This window comes from Rhinolophus sinicus, chromosome 1 (genome assembly GCF_057876585.1).
Source record: "Rhinolophus sinicus isolate RSI-liver-muscle chromosome 1, RSI-T2T, whole genome shotgun sequence".
NCBI classification, from domain to species: Eukaryota; Metazoa; Chordata; class Mammalia; order Chiroptera; family Rhinolophidae; genus Rhinolophus; species Rhinolophus sinicus.
Window position 1 is genome coordinate 134,855,946 of NC_142501.1, and position 18,086 is coordinate 134,874,031.

General features: G+C 39.3%; 1 protein-coding gene across 10 annotated transcripts in view; it reads right to left on the reverse strand.

The window, feature by feature from the left end:
- The window catches only part of DCUN1D4 (defective in cullin neddylation 1 domain containing 4), a 66,672-nt gene that overhangs the window by 20,598 nt on the left and 27,988 nt on the right, over window positions 1–18,086 (reverse strand). For 6 of the 10 annotated variants that reach the window (XM_019741036.3, XM_019741032.3, XM_074324674.2 and 3 more), the window contains 4 exons: window positions 16,504–16,618; window positions 13,470–13,561; window positions 6,362–6,432; window positions 3,000–3,091 (listed from right to left, as the gene is read on the reverse strand). In XM_019741036.3, coding sequence (XP_019596595.1) covers window positions 3,000–3,091; window positions 6,362–6,432; window positions 13,470–13,561; window positions 16,504–16,618 — 370 coding nt within the window. Of the gene's footprint in view, window positions 1–2,999; window positions 3,092–6,361; window positions 6,433–13,469; window positions 13,562–16,182; window positions 16,220–16,503; window positions 16,619–18,086 lie in introns of those variants that run through there. The other 4 variants (XM_019741034.3, XM_074324672.2, XM_088789746.1 and 1 more) reach the window with 3 other exon arrangements.

Below are 18,086 nucleotides of genomic sequence, written 5' to 3' on the forward strand. Positions count from 1 at the left end.
TATAAAGCTTAATTCATCAGAGGTAACCTTAAACCCACATGTTAGAACAAGGCAATAAATAAAACAAAAGGTCAATTTAAATAAGAACTGTGTTTTCTCTGACTAATGACCTAGGGAGCTTGGGGACAGAATTCCCTACCAGCTGCTGCCACTTCCTCCAACACTCACAAAACCAGGCCCTGCGGAGGCCATGCCCACAACTCCCCTAGACAGTGGCGAGACTGGTCTCTGAGTGCCCAAGCGTATGCCACACTTCATCAATTCATCTTCCTGCTTTCAGAAATGCTACCAGAGACACCAGGAAGTGGCCAAACTGATTCAGAACTCTCTGGTTCTAAAACCCATGCGTGGGCTTTCTATTTCTAGTACACTCCCACTGTACAGTAACAACAAAAACCAGCCTTTTAATCAAATCTACTAGTATATGAAAATGCAGATTCTGTCATACACACTTTAAAGTTTGAGTCCAAAACAGTTCACTGGACAGGTTTAATAAACCCAAAAATGAGCAAAAAAGCAAAAGAATCCAAAATAGAAGATAAAACAGATCATTCGAAAATGGACTACTTACTACTATCTTAAGAGCAAATAAATGAGTGAGCAGAGTTTTCTTAGTTACTGGGTGCACGAACCTACCAATACAGTACTTATTTAGTTAATTCAAGCAGCATAAAGAGAAGTGACCTTATTACTTTTGATCTTTTGCCTGAACATTGCTTCCAAGCCTCGGCCACAAATGGACTTTGTCTTGGTTGTGGGTTTTGTTTCTCCAGGACTAGAACACAGAGCTTGGCACACATCACTGCCATTCAAATATTTGCTGAACAAATGTCAAATCAAGGGAGGCTGGAGGGGGTGGGGGTGGGGGGTCGAGGTTCTTAAAATATGAAACTGGACTATTTTTGAACTACAAAGAACCTTACAGGTTATTCTGAGTAATTATCTCCCGTGTTGATGAGGAAACCAGTCTCAGAGATTCATATCACAAAAAGCAAGCAGATTCCTCAATGCCTTTACATGGACCAGGCTTGTCACTGCACTCTGAACTGCAAGGACCAAGTAGCAGCATTCCATAGGAGCCCACTGCCACCACCTATGTCACACAAAGTGGCAAGCAGAGTCCCCAACAATGAGCCTGTGGAGTGTTCCCCTCAACCCCAAACATACATATAGACCTCTTCCAGGAAACTGCATATTTCATTTCCCAGGTGGTGAGGCCGTGAAAACACATGGGCAAAGCCTGGCAATATTCTTTTGTAAAGGCAAATGTAAAAAAGAATCCAGAACTATACAAAAATGGATATTATATTTGTAAGAAAAATGAAAATGTGCCTGAAAAAATGTTGACGGTGCCTCCTCTGAAGCCTTGAAATAACACTTTGATACGGCCACGCAGTCGTCATTACAAGGACACTTTAAAAAAAGAGCAGCCATCAGGTACTCTATTCAGAAAGCAACAAACCAAGGCAGGAAAACAATGAGTTAATAGGCTTAAAACCATAAGGAGATGTTTGCTAACACAATTTTTAGAGATTTCAGAGACTTAATCCTAAATTCTAGTGCATGCTGAGAGGCAAGTGTAGTTGGAAATGGGTGGTTTTTGGCTTTTACCTAAAACTCATTTGCCATCAGACAATAACAGTACAGGAAGAAGGAGAAGTCTTGGGTTTTCTTCCCATCTCTGCCACTTACTTTTACAAATCACATATCCCCTCTGAGCCTCAGTTTCCTCATTTGTAAAATGCACAAGGATCAAGCCTGACCTTTCTCGGCAGCCATGAGGCTCAGATGGGAAAAATAGTAAGAAGACTTCATAAACTACGAAGGCACAATGCAAATAAATAAAGCATTATTATCAATAACAAATGGACAATGATACTGAAAGTTGACATAGTCCAAAATTATTTAAATAAAACAAATCGATCTCAATTCCACTTTTAATCTAATAAAAATCAAAGTCTATTAATCCCAGTTAAAGTGAAAAGAAAAAGTAATTCAAAGTACTAGATCAACGCTACTATGTTAAGAATTAGCAGTTCATCTTCCAATACCATTTGAAATGTTTAGTCATCCACCTCAACTGTACCCTTCAACGCGTAATATAGAACAATTTGTTTTCTTGAATGCAACTTTCAGCGTACGAACACACACATGCGTGCGCACACACACATACACACACCACACCACACCACACCACAAGCACAAAGCATACACATAAAAACCACTGATTTTTTCTTATTCTGGGTCAGGCAATTCTAACAGAATTTTTATTGCTACTTTTTAATCACTAGAGTAAAGAAGTCCCAATTTTGCCCGAAACTAAAATATATAAAAGATATGAAACATTTTTACTTGTAAGTTTTGCTTTACTCAATTTTTTCACACTGACTGTAAACCAGATGCTAATAAGCCTTTGCTTGTAAAGCTCTACCCTGTGCTAATACAGTACACAGTAAACACACACGTGGCTACCGAGCACTCGAAATGCAGCGAATGCAAATTGAGATGTACCGTAAATGTAATACACACATCAGAGTTTGAAGATGTAATACGAAAAAAGGATGTAAAAGAGCTCACTGATTTTTTAACTATTGATTACATGCTAGAATGATAATATTTGGGGGTTAAATAAAATACATTAAAATTAATTTCACCTGTTTCTTTTTACTTTTTTTTTTAATGTGGCTATTGGAAAATTTTAAATTACACATGTGGCTCACATGCATGAGAAAAGGCTGGTATATTTCTATTGGCCAGAGCTGTTCTAGAGGAACACTAAAATAAATATACATTACATAAAAACTTTATATGGTTGCTCAAATTCAACCATAATAGCCCTCCCCTCCTCATCATATAAAAATGGGGCTTGGCCTTGACACCCATGGCCACAGATCACCTAGCCTTCCTCAGTCACCCACCCCAGGCTCGCTGAGGTCCCAGGGAGGAGGCAGCCCGCAATGAGAGGGCAGGGACCCCCGCAATGCAGTCTCAGGACTTACTGTAGAGAAGTCATTCCTTTTAACCATTCCTGTAGAGTAAAATAACCCATATTTTGTGCATCCAATTTCCAAGCTAGGACAAGCATAACTACCTGTTAAAAAAAGAAATAGAAAGCCCAATGAAATCAGAACAACAGATCGCCTCAGTTAAATACATTAACATCTTGTCAAATGCTTCTGTTCACGGTCGTTTAGTCCCCGAAATACGACAAGGTTAACTTCAAAACAATGAGTCCAGTTTGGCAAACATCTAGAAATTTGACAATTCAGTCTGCTGACAAGGGCTTGGAGAAACATAAACGCTCATGTTGCGTGACAGTGCAGTGTGGGGAGCTTAACCTCTTCAGAGGGCAATTCTGCAGGATCTACCAAAACTAAAACCAGTTACTGACTTGGCAATTCCACCTATGGAGAGTTACCTTACAGACATACCTGCACATGCTCACAAAGGTGTAGAGTCAACAATACTTACTGTAGCAAGAGATTGAAAACAAACACACGTCTACTAACATGGGGCTAGTTAAACACCTCTTTGCTAAATACATTCCGCACAAAGGAATATGCTACCATTAAGACAAATACAGTAGAGCTATCGGTACAAACAGGGAACAACCTCCAATATTTATTTAACGCAAAGAGCAAGGGGCAGAACAGAGTGTTACCAAATAAAAAGCTGGTGGTGGAACATATACAGTGGAGTTGGATCACAAATACATTAATGTTTATAAATTCAACTATATACGCTGTGGGGGATTATAAAGTAGCCTGACCTTCCACTTAAACAGCGCCATGCCTGGAATGTGCACGGGGCAGCAGCACGGCCCAATCACGTCTCAGTGGGCGCCACACAAAAAAATCAAAGTCACTGCTATGATGGTAGGATTAAGTGTACTTTTTCTGTTTAAAATTCCCTTTCATCAAATAGCAATCAAGTCAGTACATAACTATTTTTTAAAAGTTACCAGGTGTGTTAGACTTTAAAAAATCTAGATTACGAGGTAGATTATGGGAGCTGGTTAGTAAATCAATTTATTTACATATTATACACATCATCATAAAATAAGATTGTGAACTTAAAAAATGGCAACTTAAGAGACTCAGAAGAATTGCCCAAAAAGAAGAGGTTATATATTCTTTAAAATGTTCACGTTAGTGGATTTTCTCTTCATCTCTCGGCTTTTCTTAGAATTCTGACTCCTGTATATCCCTGTACCTCGGTGAACAGCCCCCCATTTCTTAATTTGGTATGTTCTCAATATCTATACTCAATCCTCTATTAGAAAGATTACAAGTTCCACATAAACACTTACTAAGTTAAAAAAATGGTGAAGGCACAAGAACACAGACACAGTATACGTAAAATATGTCTAAACTGCCATGCAGACATTCAAGTTTCCTTACACAAAATAGACCTTTTTTTATGATAGCTAATAAGGAAGCTAACTACTTAAATAAAGGACTTTGCCATTACCTTATTAAATGAAAGAAGGCTTGAATTTTTCAAGCCTACTTAAATTTCATAAGCTATAAATACCAGGCAAGGTGAGAGTTTTAAATACTTTAAAGTGCTTACTCATCGAGGAAGACAGCCTTTTAAAAACTTTTTTGCCACTTGTTTCTCAAATGTTAACATTTCTGAAATTGGGATATATCCACAATTAATGTCGTATTAGAGTTATTTAGCAATGTTTTTTCTTTTTCAGTAATGATACAAAATAATACAACTTCTATCAATGGCATCTTAGGATTGAAGTACGGTAATAAATCCTTTAAAATAATATTCTAAATTTGGTCTTTTAGTCTTCAATGTGCATGATTCAACATTCACAAATATTTCTATTTCTACAGAAATAGAGAGTTAAAGGACTCATAAGTGCCCCAAAGGGGGTAACATTATAGTAGCAGCTCTCTTTTATTGAGTCCCAGTATTTGGGGGTGAGGAGCTTTGAGGAGCTGCCATCTCCCCTCCTTTTTTTTCAGTTAGAACCAACATCAGCACCTCCTCCCACACAGACAGCCCTTTCCACCTGTGAGGAAATGCTCATCTAACCCCCTCACACCTCCAGCCGGACCCTGGTCTCCCCGTCTCCTTGCCACGGCCCTGCTGCCCACCCCTGCAATCGATCAATCATCCATCGTACAGGGACTACTGTCCTCCGGGTGGCATCTCTGGATCCCCTCTCAGCCCAGCTCACTCATACCGTTCAGAAAACACCCTGCCAACCTTGGCCCACGTTCTGGCAAACACTTCCTTCTTAAAGTCAGCGAAATATTCTTTCCTGTGTCTACAACTGGTCTGTGGACCAGACTAGGCAAAACACTATTCACCCAGCTGTCCCCAAACCGTCCCACCAAGGTGAATAATTATCAAGATCCCGGAACTAGATCATACTAAAATTAAAAATACAAGACAAAAATCCTGCAGTAAGTTGGAGACATTCCAAAGGCTCTTTAGAAAATGTAAAGTGTCATTGAGGGGAAGTGGTGGGGGACAGAGGCACAGAAATGATACTGAAAAAAAAAGTTTTAATAAAAAAGTGTAGTCTCAATTCCTAGTTTTCTTTCAGAACACTAGATACCCTGCAAACAGTCTGAATGAAGGCGATGCTCTCTTGAGATCTCTTCCAGGTCATAAATTCATTTAGGATCTAAGACATATTTGTTAAATTGGAGGCTAATGCAATATTAAACTGCACAGTTAATGATCTGGGCATTTGTATGAGCAGAATTTTTCATTTTCATGTAAGAGAGAAGATATGGGAACAGGAAAAAATACTCAACAACAACATGGTAAGAACTAGGCAAAAATAATTAAGCATATAAAATAACTTCTAATTAAATTTTTAAGGGAAGTATTCAGGGCTTTTACACTAAAAAGCAATTGCTTTCTAAGCTAAATTCAAATGGAAGTGTAAGAGTTGTGAAAAATTCTTGATAATTACATCCTATCAAAACCCTTAAGAACAATTTTATTTAAAGCCCTGGCTAAATCCTACATTAGACTAGGACAACTGCGGAGGGAGACAAAGGGACACAAGGCCATGACGTGGTCCCCCGGTTGACCTATCACTGTGGGTAGTCATGCCCACATCACTTTTTAAAAATCTAGTTTAATTATTTTATTACTGCACCTTTTAGATACAAGAAATTAAACAAGAGAGACAAAAGGACTGCAGTTACACTATACCAATGACAACAAAAAATTTCACTTACAAACCAAATTAGAAATGGAACTTATTTCTTAGATTGCCACATAAAAACTAACACGCCATTACTTCTTTATTGTTGCTTTAGTAGTCAAGGGAGAGAAGACGTAAGGAAAACAATCCACTTACTCCCCCAACTTTGTCAGTCAGACTTACGTTTTCTGGCTCCACACCGATGTCCTCACAAAACTTCTCCATGCCTTCAGGACCTACAACATCATCAGTACCTGGGATGAAACGCAATCTTATATAAATTAAATCTAACCACGCACACTATTACTACTGCACTGTATTGTCAAAATATTTGTTATTAAACTAAACTAAAATCAAATAACACTTAAGGGCTATAACTCCTTCTCTGAAGAAAGAAATCACTGAGTATAAATTGAAAACTATTCAGGAATTTCAGTTATATCATTAAAGGATTCTGCTCTCTGCACAATCATTTAAGTCAATTTACCTCCATGTCCTTCCCCCTGTGGACATATGGTCCATATCATTTATGTCTACAGATAAGGCTACTGAGTTCAATTTCTGCTCTTTATTAAAGTAGCTTAAAGCTCTATTCTTATTTTCGTTATAATTTCAATACATACAATAATTTTTAGAAACAGCAAGGAACCACATAATGTTCTTTGTAAAATCAATTGAGAAATAACCTGTTTCTTTTACACCGAAAACCAATCAGTCTTTCTGTTCTTGATAAGGCAATAGAGCTTTCCTCCCACTCTAACTTTAGCTTTGTGTCTTCCTGAAAGAACTGTCCACATGTTCCATCTCTACTTTATCTCCCATTCATTCTTCAGCCACTGCAATTTGGGTTCTGCTCGTCTCGCCACTGAAACTCTTCTGGCCAAAGTCACCAATCGCCCCCTAACTGCCAAATCGAATAGACACAGCCCACCTTTGTTTTATTTGACCTCTCTGATATCTGAAAATTTGAAGTTCTTTCTTCACAACTCTTGTGTCCTCCCATGGCTGCTGGGAAGTGCCCTCTCACCTGGTTTCCCCCCGCCTCTCCTCCTCTAGCCTGTTTATGGTTCCTTTGCTTCTCCCAACTTGTTAAATTTGATGTGTGGAGTTCCATACTTAAACCTCTATACACTCTCCTTAGGAAATTTCAACCATACTTGAGGTTTCGGGTATTACCCAGACCTCTTTGTAGCCCGCATTTCCCCCCTTAGTTTTGAACTCTCTGGCTACCCCCACCTCTTCTTCAACTGCCACGACGAAACTCCCCTTCTGCCCCAAACATACTCCTCCTGCATTTCCCACTTCCAGCCACCATCTCACTGAGCCCATCCTGTCCCCATGACAAGCCTGCTTATCCTCCTGTACTGTCTCAACTGGTGGCATCACCAGAATAGAAACCTGGGAGTCATCCAGATTCCTCCCTTCTCCTACACGCTCCACATCCAATCAGTGATCAAGTGTGCTGCCAATTTTCCTTCCAAATATTTCTTAATTGCACTGCGCTGACCTATTCAGGCTTCCTTCTCTCACTTCGATTACCACAGCAGTCTCCTCAGGAGCTCCCTAATTCCACTGTCTACCCCCCTCGGACCCATCCTGCACACAGCCACCCTGGCTTAAAATCCTTCAGTGGCTCCCTACCACCTAAAGCCCAAAGTTGATGCCTATTAAATAAGGTACCGTATGATCTAGTACCTCTCTCCCTCTTCAGCCTCATATCTTTCCACCTTCAAATTACGTTTCTTAGAAATAATCAATGAATATTGCTGAATGAATAAAAATTAAGACTCAGAAACACTTCCTTACCTGTGGCTTGCTCTGCACACCATCCTGACACACAGCCACCACACTACTCTGAGCCTCAGCCCTTCCTCTCCCGTTGCCCCATCTTACCTGGCTAACTCCTTCAATCCTTAAAGACGAACTCAGACAGGCAACCACCCCAATCTCCCTCCCCCCACCAGCAGAGGCTGGGTGTCTGGCGGTCCTCTGTGACCCCATGCAATGCTAGGAATCATGAACCACAATGAATGTATAGGGAGGTTGTCCTCAACAAAGGATGACTATTAAAATCACCTGGAACACTTGTTGGAAAGTCTCATGTCACTTCTCTGCTTCAAATCCTATCTCCCCCTAAACTCTAAACTCAGGTCCTTCCTCATAATCTGGCCAGAGCAAATCCTTTTTCTCCACTCTGTTTACTTTAATCATAAATGTGCTATTTTGTTACAAAATGTCTTATTTCATATATTCAAATCTGTTACCTTTTTCTGGGATTTTTTTCTCCTTTCATATTTTAAATATTTTTCTACATACTCCTAATTTTCTTAACTTTATTAAGGGAAAAGTTCTTAACCAAATAAAATTTTCTTAATTTTTAATTTAGTTATTTTTTGCTACATTAACACACAAACATGACACAAAACTTCATTTAAAAGTGAAAGTGAAAAATATAAATATTTAGAAAGCAAAAGTTTCCCCTCAAACCCCTCCCTACTCCACAGAGACAACCATTTATTAAAGAGTTTAAGAACCGTTCCCAAAATTAGCCATTTATAGAACCTACATGCATGGAATATGTATACATTTATTTGCTCTCTCTAAGTTTATCCAGGCAATTCTCTGTGGCTTTCCAGATATACAATAATATAATCATTTCATCTCCAACAAATGACCGTTTTTGTTCCTCTTTTCCAATATTTATGCCCCGTCTTTCTTTCTGTTGTCTAACAACACTGGCTAATAACTTCCAAAACAATGGCAAATAAGAATAGTCAGAGTGGCCATCTTTCTCTCATTCTTGACTCAAATGGGAATACATGTAGCATTTTATCATTTGATATGTTGCTAGTTTGGGTTTGAGACTGTATGTACCCACATGTGCACACTCATGTATATATTACACAAATGAGACATTAGTAAATACAGTAAACAGAGAAAACTTGCCTTCTCCCTTTCCTTACCAGTTAGCCATGTGTCCTCCCAGACCTTTCTGCTATGCTTTACGGATGTGCAAATATACAATGAAATGCAGCTGAAACATGTTTATCTGCACACATGGGTTCGTGCTGTGCCTATAAATTCTACCCCTTGGTGTTTTCAGTAAATATGCCTGATAATCTTCCTGTGCGTGTACCTACGGATCTACTTGGCTCTGTTAGCGGACACATTCTACATTACTCCACTGTACGTGAATGTGTGTGTGTGTGTGTGTCTGTACGTTCACCATGTCCCACTACAGTAAAGTATTTAGGCTGAAATTAAATAATAATTCTCACAAGGAAATAACCATCTCTTCCTATTCTGCTAAGAGGTTTTGTTTTTAGGAAAAGACACCTTTTTGGTGACTACCAATAGGACTCATTGGAGGTGGCTACCTAGAGCTTAAAAAAAAAAGTTTCCTTATAATTCTTCTTAAATTCCTCTTTGGTTTCTATTCTTCCTGATTAAAACAAGCTCTTTCCCTGTAACCTGTTCTTGAGCCTAGCCAGCCACCTGCATTTCCCAGGCCACTGCACTAGGCCTGACTGTCTTCCAGCTCGCTCTCCCACTCTCACACCCGCCGTCCTGGTGACCGCCAATGTTCTCTATCAACATTCATTACAAAGATGACACTTTTCAATTTATTTGTCTGTTTGCCACACTAGGAAATGAACACAGCACTTCTGCTGACTGTACCCGAGCCTGGCACACAGCAAGCCCTCAAAGGTTTGCTGATATAGATATACTGTGCAGTGGGAATGTTAAAGTTATCCACGCTTTTTCCTTTTTTCCACATTTTACACAATGCCATTGTCATCTTCATTGTATGTACTTACATCTATATGTTTTAAAAGAACAGTCTTTAACAGTATTATTTGCAACGGCATGACTCTACCAGAAGTCATCATTTTATCCTAAAAATATTCAAGTATAGCTTGTCCATCAACATTATTTAAAAGCTATTCATGGGGTGACTGGTTAGCTCAGTTGGTTAGAGCGTGGTGCTGGTAGCACCAAAGTTGCCGGTTCAATCCCCACATGGGCCACTGTGAGCTGATCCCTTCTTTAAAAAAAAAAAAAAAAAAAAGCTACTCATAATCCTGCTATCTAAAACAACTTTTCCTTTGGTCTCACTATCTTTCCCATGCACACATTTAGCTCTAGTTGTAATCGCATTGTTCATTGGAATTATGGTGGTATTTAGACTAAGTTTATCTGTAGAAGTGAGCAATCTTAAGTCTAACAAATATGCCACTGACTAACACAAAGTGGGGTTTGAAGAAGATGGTTTAAAAAACCATTATAGTTAAAATCATAAGCTACGCAACGCCCTGGTGACAAGATTCTGGAGATACATTGAGAAGACAGATATACTGACCATAATCTAGAAAACAGTGATCCTCCCACTTTCCCTGCCATTTTAAGCAGGGGCCCCTAACTAAATATATTTAACCTTTTCACGATGGGCCAAGACCCTCATGGCCAAGTTCCCATAATTACACCACACTGTGTCGCTGAGGCAAACGGGGCCCCACTGTCTTCTTTGGTAGCTTTTAGTATCTCTTCCTTCGCTGACACTTAGCATCTGCTCCCGGTCCCTAATCTCGTTTTGGAGAACCAAAAACAAACGATTTTGCTATAGCACTTAATCCAAAATAACAACTACGGGCCTACAATCGGGGCCTGCACAATTGTGACGATCTGCACAAGTGAGCTTGGTGTGACTGCACAGCACTGGCCCGTGTGCTTGGCTTACTTCCTTATTCTTAGACATACTCCCAGAAAGTGGAAGTTATTACATACATTATTTATATAAAACTGGTTATTTTCATTCTAATAGAAAAGAAATGGGATTCTGGTTTCACATGGAGGTCTAAATAATAGTCCCCCACCTTCCTCCCACCATCCTTTCTAAAGTCACAGAGCACTGAAGTAGCAAGTACAAAAGGGAGTGAACCTATAACCACAAAGAACAGGACAAAGAGCCCCCAGTGGAACGGGCTCATTTATTAAATTTCTGAGAAACAGATACTGAGTTGATAGGGATTTAAAAAGGTGAGAAGGCTGCATCCTAGAATGTGCAAAGGAGGGCTGGGTTAACTGGCCAGGCAGAAGCTGGAGGACCTGGGCTCAGGCAGCAGGAGCCATGGAAAGCAGAGAGCAGGTCCAGGAGCGGAACTGAGAACTCTGGGAAGAACTAAAGGTCCATCCAGGTGAAACAAATGCACCACCGAGGCCCCTGCTGCCCCTCCACTCCACTCAGAATTAAAGTGCAGGGAGTCCGCCCAAACCAGCTGGCTCTCTACCAGGGAAAGTGGACACACTATGAGTGGTAAAGCCCTCCTCATTCTAGCATCTAGGGGGCCTGGGAACTCACAACCTGCTCCCCCAGATTCACCCCACAGCACAACCTGTCAGTCATCCTTGAACAATACTGATCTACAGTTTTTATTCACGTGGTTGGGATACTAAGAGTGAAACAGCTACCACCTGGGGCTTTTAATTATTGCTAGTTTCAAACTATTTTCCCTACTGATAAGATATGTGAGATTAAGGAAAAGGGGAGATTTATAAAAATAGGGATAGCCACACCCACAGAAACTTCTTAGGGATGAACTATAAGGAACCACGCAGCAGGGATCTCAAGGAACCTAAAGAATGTGGCTTAAACTTTATCTCAAATGCCATCTTTGTGAGCTAAAGCAAAGAAAACAAGAAGGAAAACGATAGCCTGATCTCTTTTTAAAGAAAACAGAAGAGTGGCTGATACTATGGAAAAATTCGTATTTGTTCATAAAGAAAGACACACAAAATAATCAAAATAGCTGTGCTATGACGGTGGGATTAAGTATACAGTTTTTGTTTAATATTTCCTTTTTACATTTCATAACAATAAATGTGAACCAATAAAAGACAGCAAAAGGTCTTTATAATCAAAGTGATACAAATATGAGAAAACTCTTAATTCATTTCAGCAGCCATGTACCAGACATCTGGAAAATAGCCAACCACTTTCACTAGGAATACAAAACGTCTTCAAGAAATCTGTGTTTTTATTATCTAAATGTGAAAACAGATAAATTCTCATACTATGTAAGTGTTTGTACTAGTGTCCACGCCCCACAAATAAAATTCAGCTCAAACGAGTTCTAGTAATGAAGGAGAATTCACTAGAAAGATATTGGGGTAGCTCAGAAAAATCTAAAGAATCACAGGAGCAGGATCGTATTCTTTCAAGTCCATCACTGGAAAAGAAAGATGCTCTTCTCCCAGCTTCAATCTAAAAGTGCCAGGGGCTTTTATCTGACTGGCCTGGCTGGCCTAGGTTACCTGCCAGCCACTGGAACAAGAGCTGTGGCCAGAAAAGGGGTAGGGTGAGGGGAAATGGCAAGATCAGGCCGTGGGAGGAATCCTCGCTTGCATATCCAATGAAAGGGTGTCAGAACTAGTTGTGAACAATGTCCTAAAGAAGTACAGAAAAGGCTATTCAGCTAATTAGGGGGCTTTAAAGATGTATAACAGCTTCTCAGATGGAAAATGGAGAAAAGCACCAGGCAAAGAGATGGCAGGGAATTAGTGGTCTTTCATCCCATTGGTGGCAGGGATTTTTAAGTGGGGTGGAGTAGAGGTGGACTGATGATAGCAAAATTGTTTGAAGGTTGCTGGCATAGTCAAGTTGATAGGAAATAAGACAAGGAACAGAAGAGGTAAAAGAACCTTCAGCTCAAACTTGTCTGAAAATGTTTCTTTTTCTCTGTTCATACCATACACCGCTGCAATATAACAAATAAACCCTAGATTTCACTATTACACTATCCAACCAATTATAACAAGTTGCAAAAATGGGACTGAATTTAACACATTTAAATGACAAAACAAACATTTTCTGCCAAAAGATCTTTCAATACAGACACTTAATATAAGAAATTCCATTGCACTACATAAAGGTTCAAAGCAGCAAAGCTTATTTTAACTTTGATGTGTAAATCAAATAACCACCCAGTACCGGCATTCTAAATAGGTTTCCTAGCAATCCAAAGTATTGCTTCCAAGTACATTTCATCTTTTCAGTTCCCTTCTAGTGTTCTGAATTCTTTGGCTTAGCTGCTGGCTATAAATAGTAGGACATTTGGTGATTTGTTTCAACTATGTTCTCTCCCTCAAACAGGGACACACACACACACACACACACACACACACACACACACCAAATTCGAAAAGTACACATTTTTTAATCCCCTATCTCCTCGAGGTAGTCCTTACTTTTAATACTGAGGATCGGTCTCAGATGATACAAGTGATTACCTACCTGCATACTCATAGAACCACTCTAAGCACCTCTTACTTGAAAAGGCTTCTTCTTCAGTCTTTATTCTAGTTGAATCATATTTTCTATACATGCTAGAAATTGAGAGAGCAGTTTTAAGTTATTTACAGTAAAGACAGTGAGTTATTTTAACTAGCAGATAGATTTTATTCACCTACCCAAACCAGACATCTATTCAATCAGTATGTCAAGTATAGTTTAAATATTTTACTTCCTGTTTTGGGAAGCTTCAGCTTTTATAACTACAACTTTAAACATAGTCACACTCAATACAGAATCAAATGGTAACCACTTAATACAAGCTTTTCTCTGATTAACGAAGAATCCGTAAGAACTGAATACAACAGGTATTTGACAGACTCCCTTCTACCTGACTAGCCAGAACTAACTACAGAATGATAGTGAGATACAGTAAGAAATGCTTACAGTGTTTTCTCCAATTGATGACCCTAGAACTCACTTATGTCTCCACATTAAATTCTCCTGACTTCTGTGTCTTACAAGTCAGGTTGGGCACAGAGCACACTCAAAGGAAGAACCTGTCACTATTAGACATCTCAAGAGAACATTAAGAAAATAAAAGAAACATCAAACTATGTCCAAGCCTCCAGGGGAAAAAAAGTCAGGTGTAAGGTTGATGAGATAAAATCCCTTGGACAGTTTCTTGATTAGTATAACCTTAAAAACCTCAGGAGAGAGATGTATAGAGAAACCCTGGCTTCTGCCATTCTCTTACAATTCCCTAGTGTTATGATGACAGCCAGCATCAGCCAGAGAACTGACTCGGGAAGCACAGCAGCCTCCTCCTCCACACTGTGGCTTCCACAGGATTTCACAATGACCCAGGTCTGAGGACTGAGATATTGCTCCGGGGGTGGGGGGGCAGGGGGTGGGGGGGATACAGTATCTCTAAAACAGTGACTTGGATAGAAAAATAATGAATATATTATTTTTCTTATCCCTTATTTATATATAAATTGCCTAAATAGTTATAAACATTTATGAACAGTTTTCATTCACGTAGTACATAATATAAAAATCATATTTTTTAAATGAGCATTTACTCATGACCTTGACATTCACCAGAGTACCTATATATACCTCTGATTAGAAATTTTGAGTTTTAATACCAAAAAAAAAGAACATGGTGATAGCATGTACTGAACCTGCAAACTACCAGTTTTGTATTTCTTCTATAAAAGGTTACCATACTACCTGGGAACAAAGGTGGGTACTGGCCAAGGGTTCAAACAGAGATGCTCCAATCCTGGGCCTAGATATTCCTGTCTCAGCTCAAAGTCTGTAATTGGTCAATAATCTGGAGATCAATATATGATACTGTAATGTTTGAATTGCTTAAACGTACTCTACATAATAAAGGACAATGGAATACCATTCAGCAAATAAAAGAAAAATAATATTGATACATGCTATTAGAAGGATGAACCTCAAAAACATTAAGCTAAGTGAAAGAAGCAAGACACAAAAAAGGTCAACTACATAAAATGTCCAGAACAGGCAAATCTGTAGAAAGTAGATTCATGGCTGCCTGGGGGTGGGAACAGGGAGTGACTGAATGAGCATCAGGGATCTAACGGGTAATGGAAATCTTTTAAAACTCGTTTGTAGTGACGGTTGCACAACTCTAACAACTTCATAAAAATCACTGAGGTTGTGCACTTAAAATGGATGAACAATGTGGTATGTAAATAAGGTGTTTTTTTAAAAAACAACCAAGAATGAAACTCAGATAATGCTATAGCTCCCTTTCCCTTGGGTGATCAAGGAAATGCTGTCGGTAAGAGCACCTCACACCCTTCTGCAACTCAACTACCAGTTTTTAAACTGGCTTTAACATACTAAATTGTATTAGACTGTGGTGAAAAATAATAAGTGCTATATATATATATGTATATGTGTGTGTGTATATATATATATATATATATATACACACACACACATACATACACAGTCACAAAATGCTATGTGATTATTAGAGTTTAACAATGCCCCAAAAATCACATCACCACCACCACGGAATTACATCAAGTAACCTGGCTTCGTAAGTCTAAAAATCATTGGTCTAAACCGTTGCTGATGATTCTCTTCTAAATCACTGCTATCTTCTTTTAGATACTACTTTCTCCTCATTAGGGATATGAACAGTGACATTATTTTCACATTTTCAGAGTCCATCTCTCTATCCCTCCAACTGAATTGTAGCATATTAAGTAACACAGCAAGAAAGAAATAGAAAAATTTCATCTTGATTTACAGATGTGAAAATTCAGGCCCATTAGTGAGGTGACCTACAGAGCAAGAATGAAGGGAGATGGAAAGAGGCAGAAAGGATTAAAACTCTGATGTCTGTTCATTGCTTAAAAAAAAAATAAAACCTGACAAACTTACTTATTAAAATTAGGGTGAAAACCATAAAGAGGCCTAAAATAAACAAGTCTAACAGACCTTTGGAGTTACCAAAATTAACAGTGCACTTGTCTGAAAGAGAAGTGGTTGAAACAGTCTTGTTTTCACAGTCCCTAACCAATTCTCACTCCTCTAATAATAAACCTCAGGCAGGCTTAGAGGATGCAATCCAGGCAGCTCTGTCCAGCCGCCGTCCAGGCCCTTGCAAAGGCAATCAGAGGATTCTTGAGGTGGTATTTACTGAGACTCTCACAGAACAGATACATACCAATCCTGGGGTCCTCAACAGGCACCGACAGCAAGCCCTTAAAAGGAAAGAAAGAAACTCTACACCAGTTTTGGTGGATCAGTGCACTAAGATAAAACTTTAATTTCTAAGAATACAAATGACCTAATTTGTTTTTATTTTATAAACCCACACATAAAGTAAGTGACAGGAAATAACCATACTTCGAAAGTCCACCTGGCAGAATGACAACAATGTTCCCGTTGGCATCTGCACATTTAGAAGACCCACACTGGACTAGGCAGACACGTGACTCTTTGACACATATGTCATCAATTTTGATCTACGGTCTCTGCCACATACCTGTCATGTCTACTTTTCTTGGCAGATAAATCATCTCCAGAGGCAGGTCTTCTCTTTTTCCTTGGTGGCATCACTTTACTAAAGCAGTCCGAAGAACTACAAGACCGCAGACTTCCTACAGCACAAAGAGTCAAAGGGTATAAGATTAATGCACGCCACATCACAACTCTTCAAAAAAATACACCCCCCCCAAATGAGAAAGCTTCGTGACTGGTACTGTAAATGGTTTAGATGTTATCTGTAAATGCTATGAGGTGAAAAAAATGGTTTTTAGCTCCTGCTCGAAAAAATGTTATAGTCAAGAAATAAACTAGCAATGACAAATAAGTTAATACTTTTTCTGCCCAAAACCACACCAGAAATAGAAGTTATCACAACTTCAATTTACTCTCCAAAAATACTAATGTAAATCATCTCAGCTTTCAGCTTCTCTTACATGTCAATGTTCCTTCAAAAAGAATTGCACTGCTATCTCATTTATGTACTTCACCAGGCAAGGTCAGCTCAACCAGTCACCTTGCGTCTAAAATACATACAAGAACATCAGTCCTGACACTCTTCAGTTTCAGGAGATAATCTGGTTTGGGTTTAAAAAAAACAGGATTTGGATACTTTTAGGAAGAAGACTGACATGATCTTGAGCAAAACTTCCATGATAATTTTGAGGTTTTTTTCCTGCAACTTGAAGAAGATTCTGCCACTTTCAGTCAGGGTTTTCAGAAACATACCTTCATTTGGTAAAAAACAATTATTAAAATAACAACACGGAACACTTATTGAAACCTTACGGTTAGCCAGGCCCTGTTTTTAACACTTACTTACATGTATTAACACACTTAACATCATGAGCTTATGAGAAAAGAACCATCACTACTGACCATGCTGATGAGAAAATGGAGGCAGAGAGAGTTAGGGAAGTGGCAAAACTAGGATTCAAACCCTGACAGTCTCGCTTCACACTGACAAAAATTACAAGACAATTATAAGATAATTAAAATACCCATCTTGGCACAAGTACTATCAGATATGTCATTTGGTTCCCACAATAACCCTGAATTATACGCAGAGCAGAGGTAATTATCTCTACTTGACAGATGGGGAAAACTAAGGCTTAGGCATTTAAGCAAATTTCCAAGGTCTCTGAAGTGTTAAGTGATGAATTCTGGAGCGTACATCTTTACTCTTTCCATTGGCCTCTTGGTAGAAGGCCCTGGGGACTTCTCAGTGAGCCATGAGGACGAGCGCGTAGGGGTGCCTGCGCTTGAACAAGCTGCATTCCATGAATGAGTTCCAGCTCTTTACCTACCTACGTGGCTTGGTCAATCACTGACCCTTTCTGGGCCTTGGTGCCCCATCTGAAGAATGAGAACTGTGGTATATCTCTCAAAAAAACATCCATTCAGGAGGTGCTTAGGTGCCAAGTGCTGTGCGCAGACCGATGTTGGAGACGTAAAGAACACGCTCCGAGTGACATATGGGTGATGCCGTGGAGCTCAGGCAGGACCTCACAAGAACCCCACAATGTAGGTGATTTGCTAGCATCCCCATTTTTACAAACGAAGAAACTGAACCAGAGAGATTAG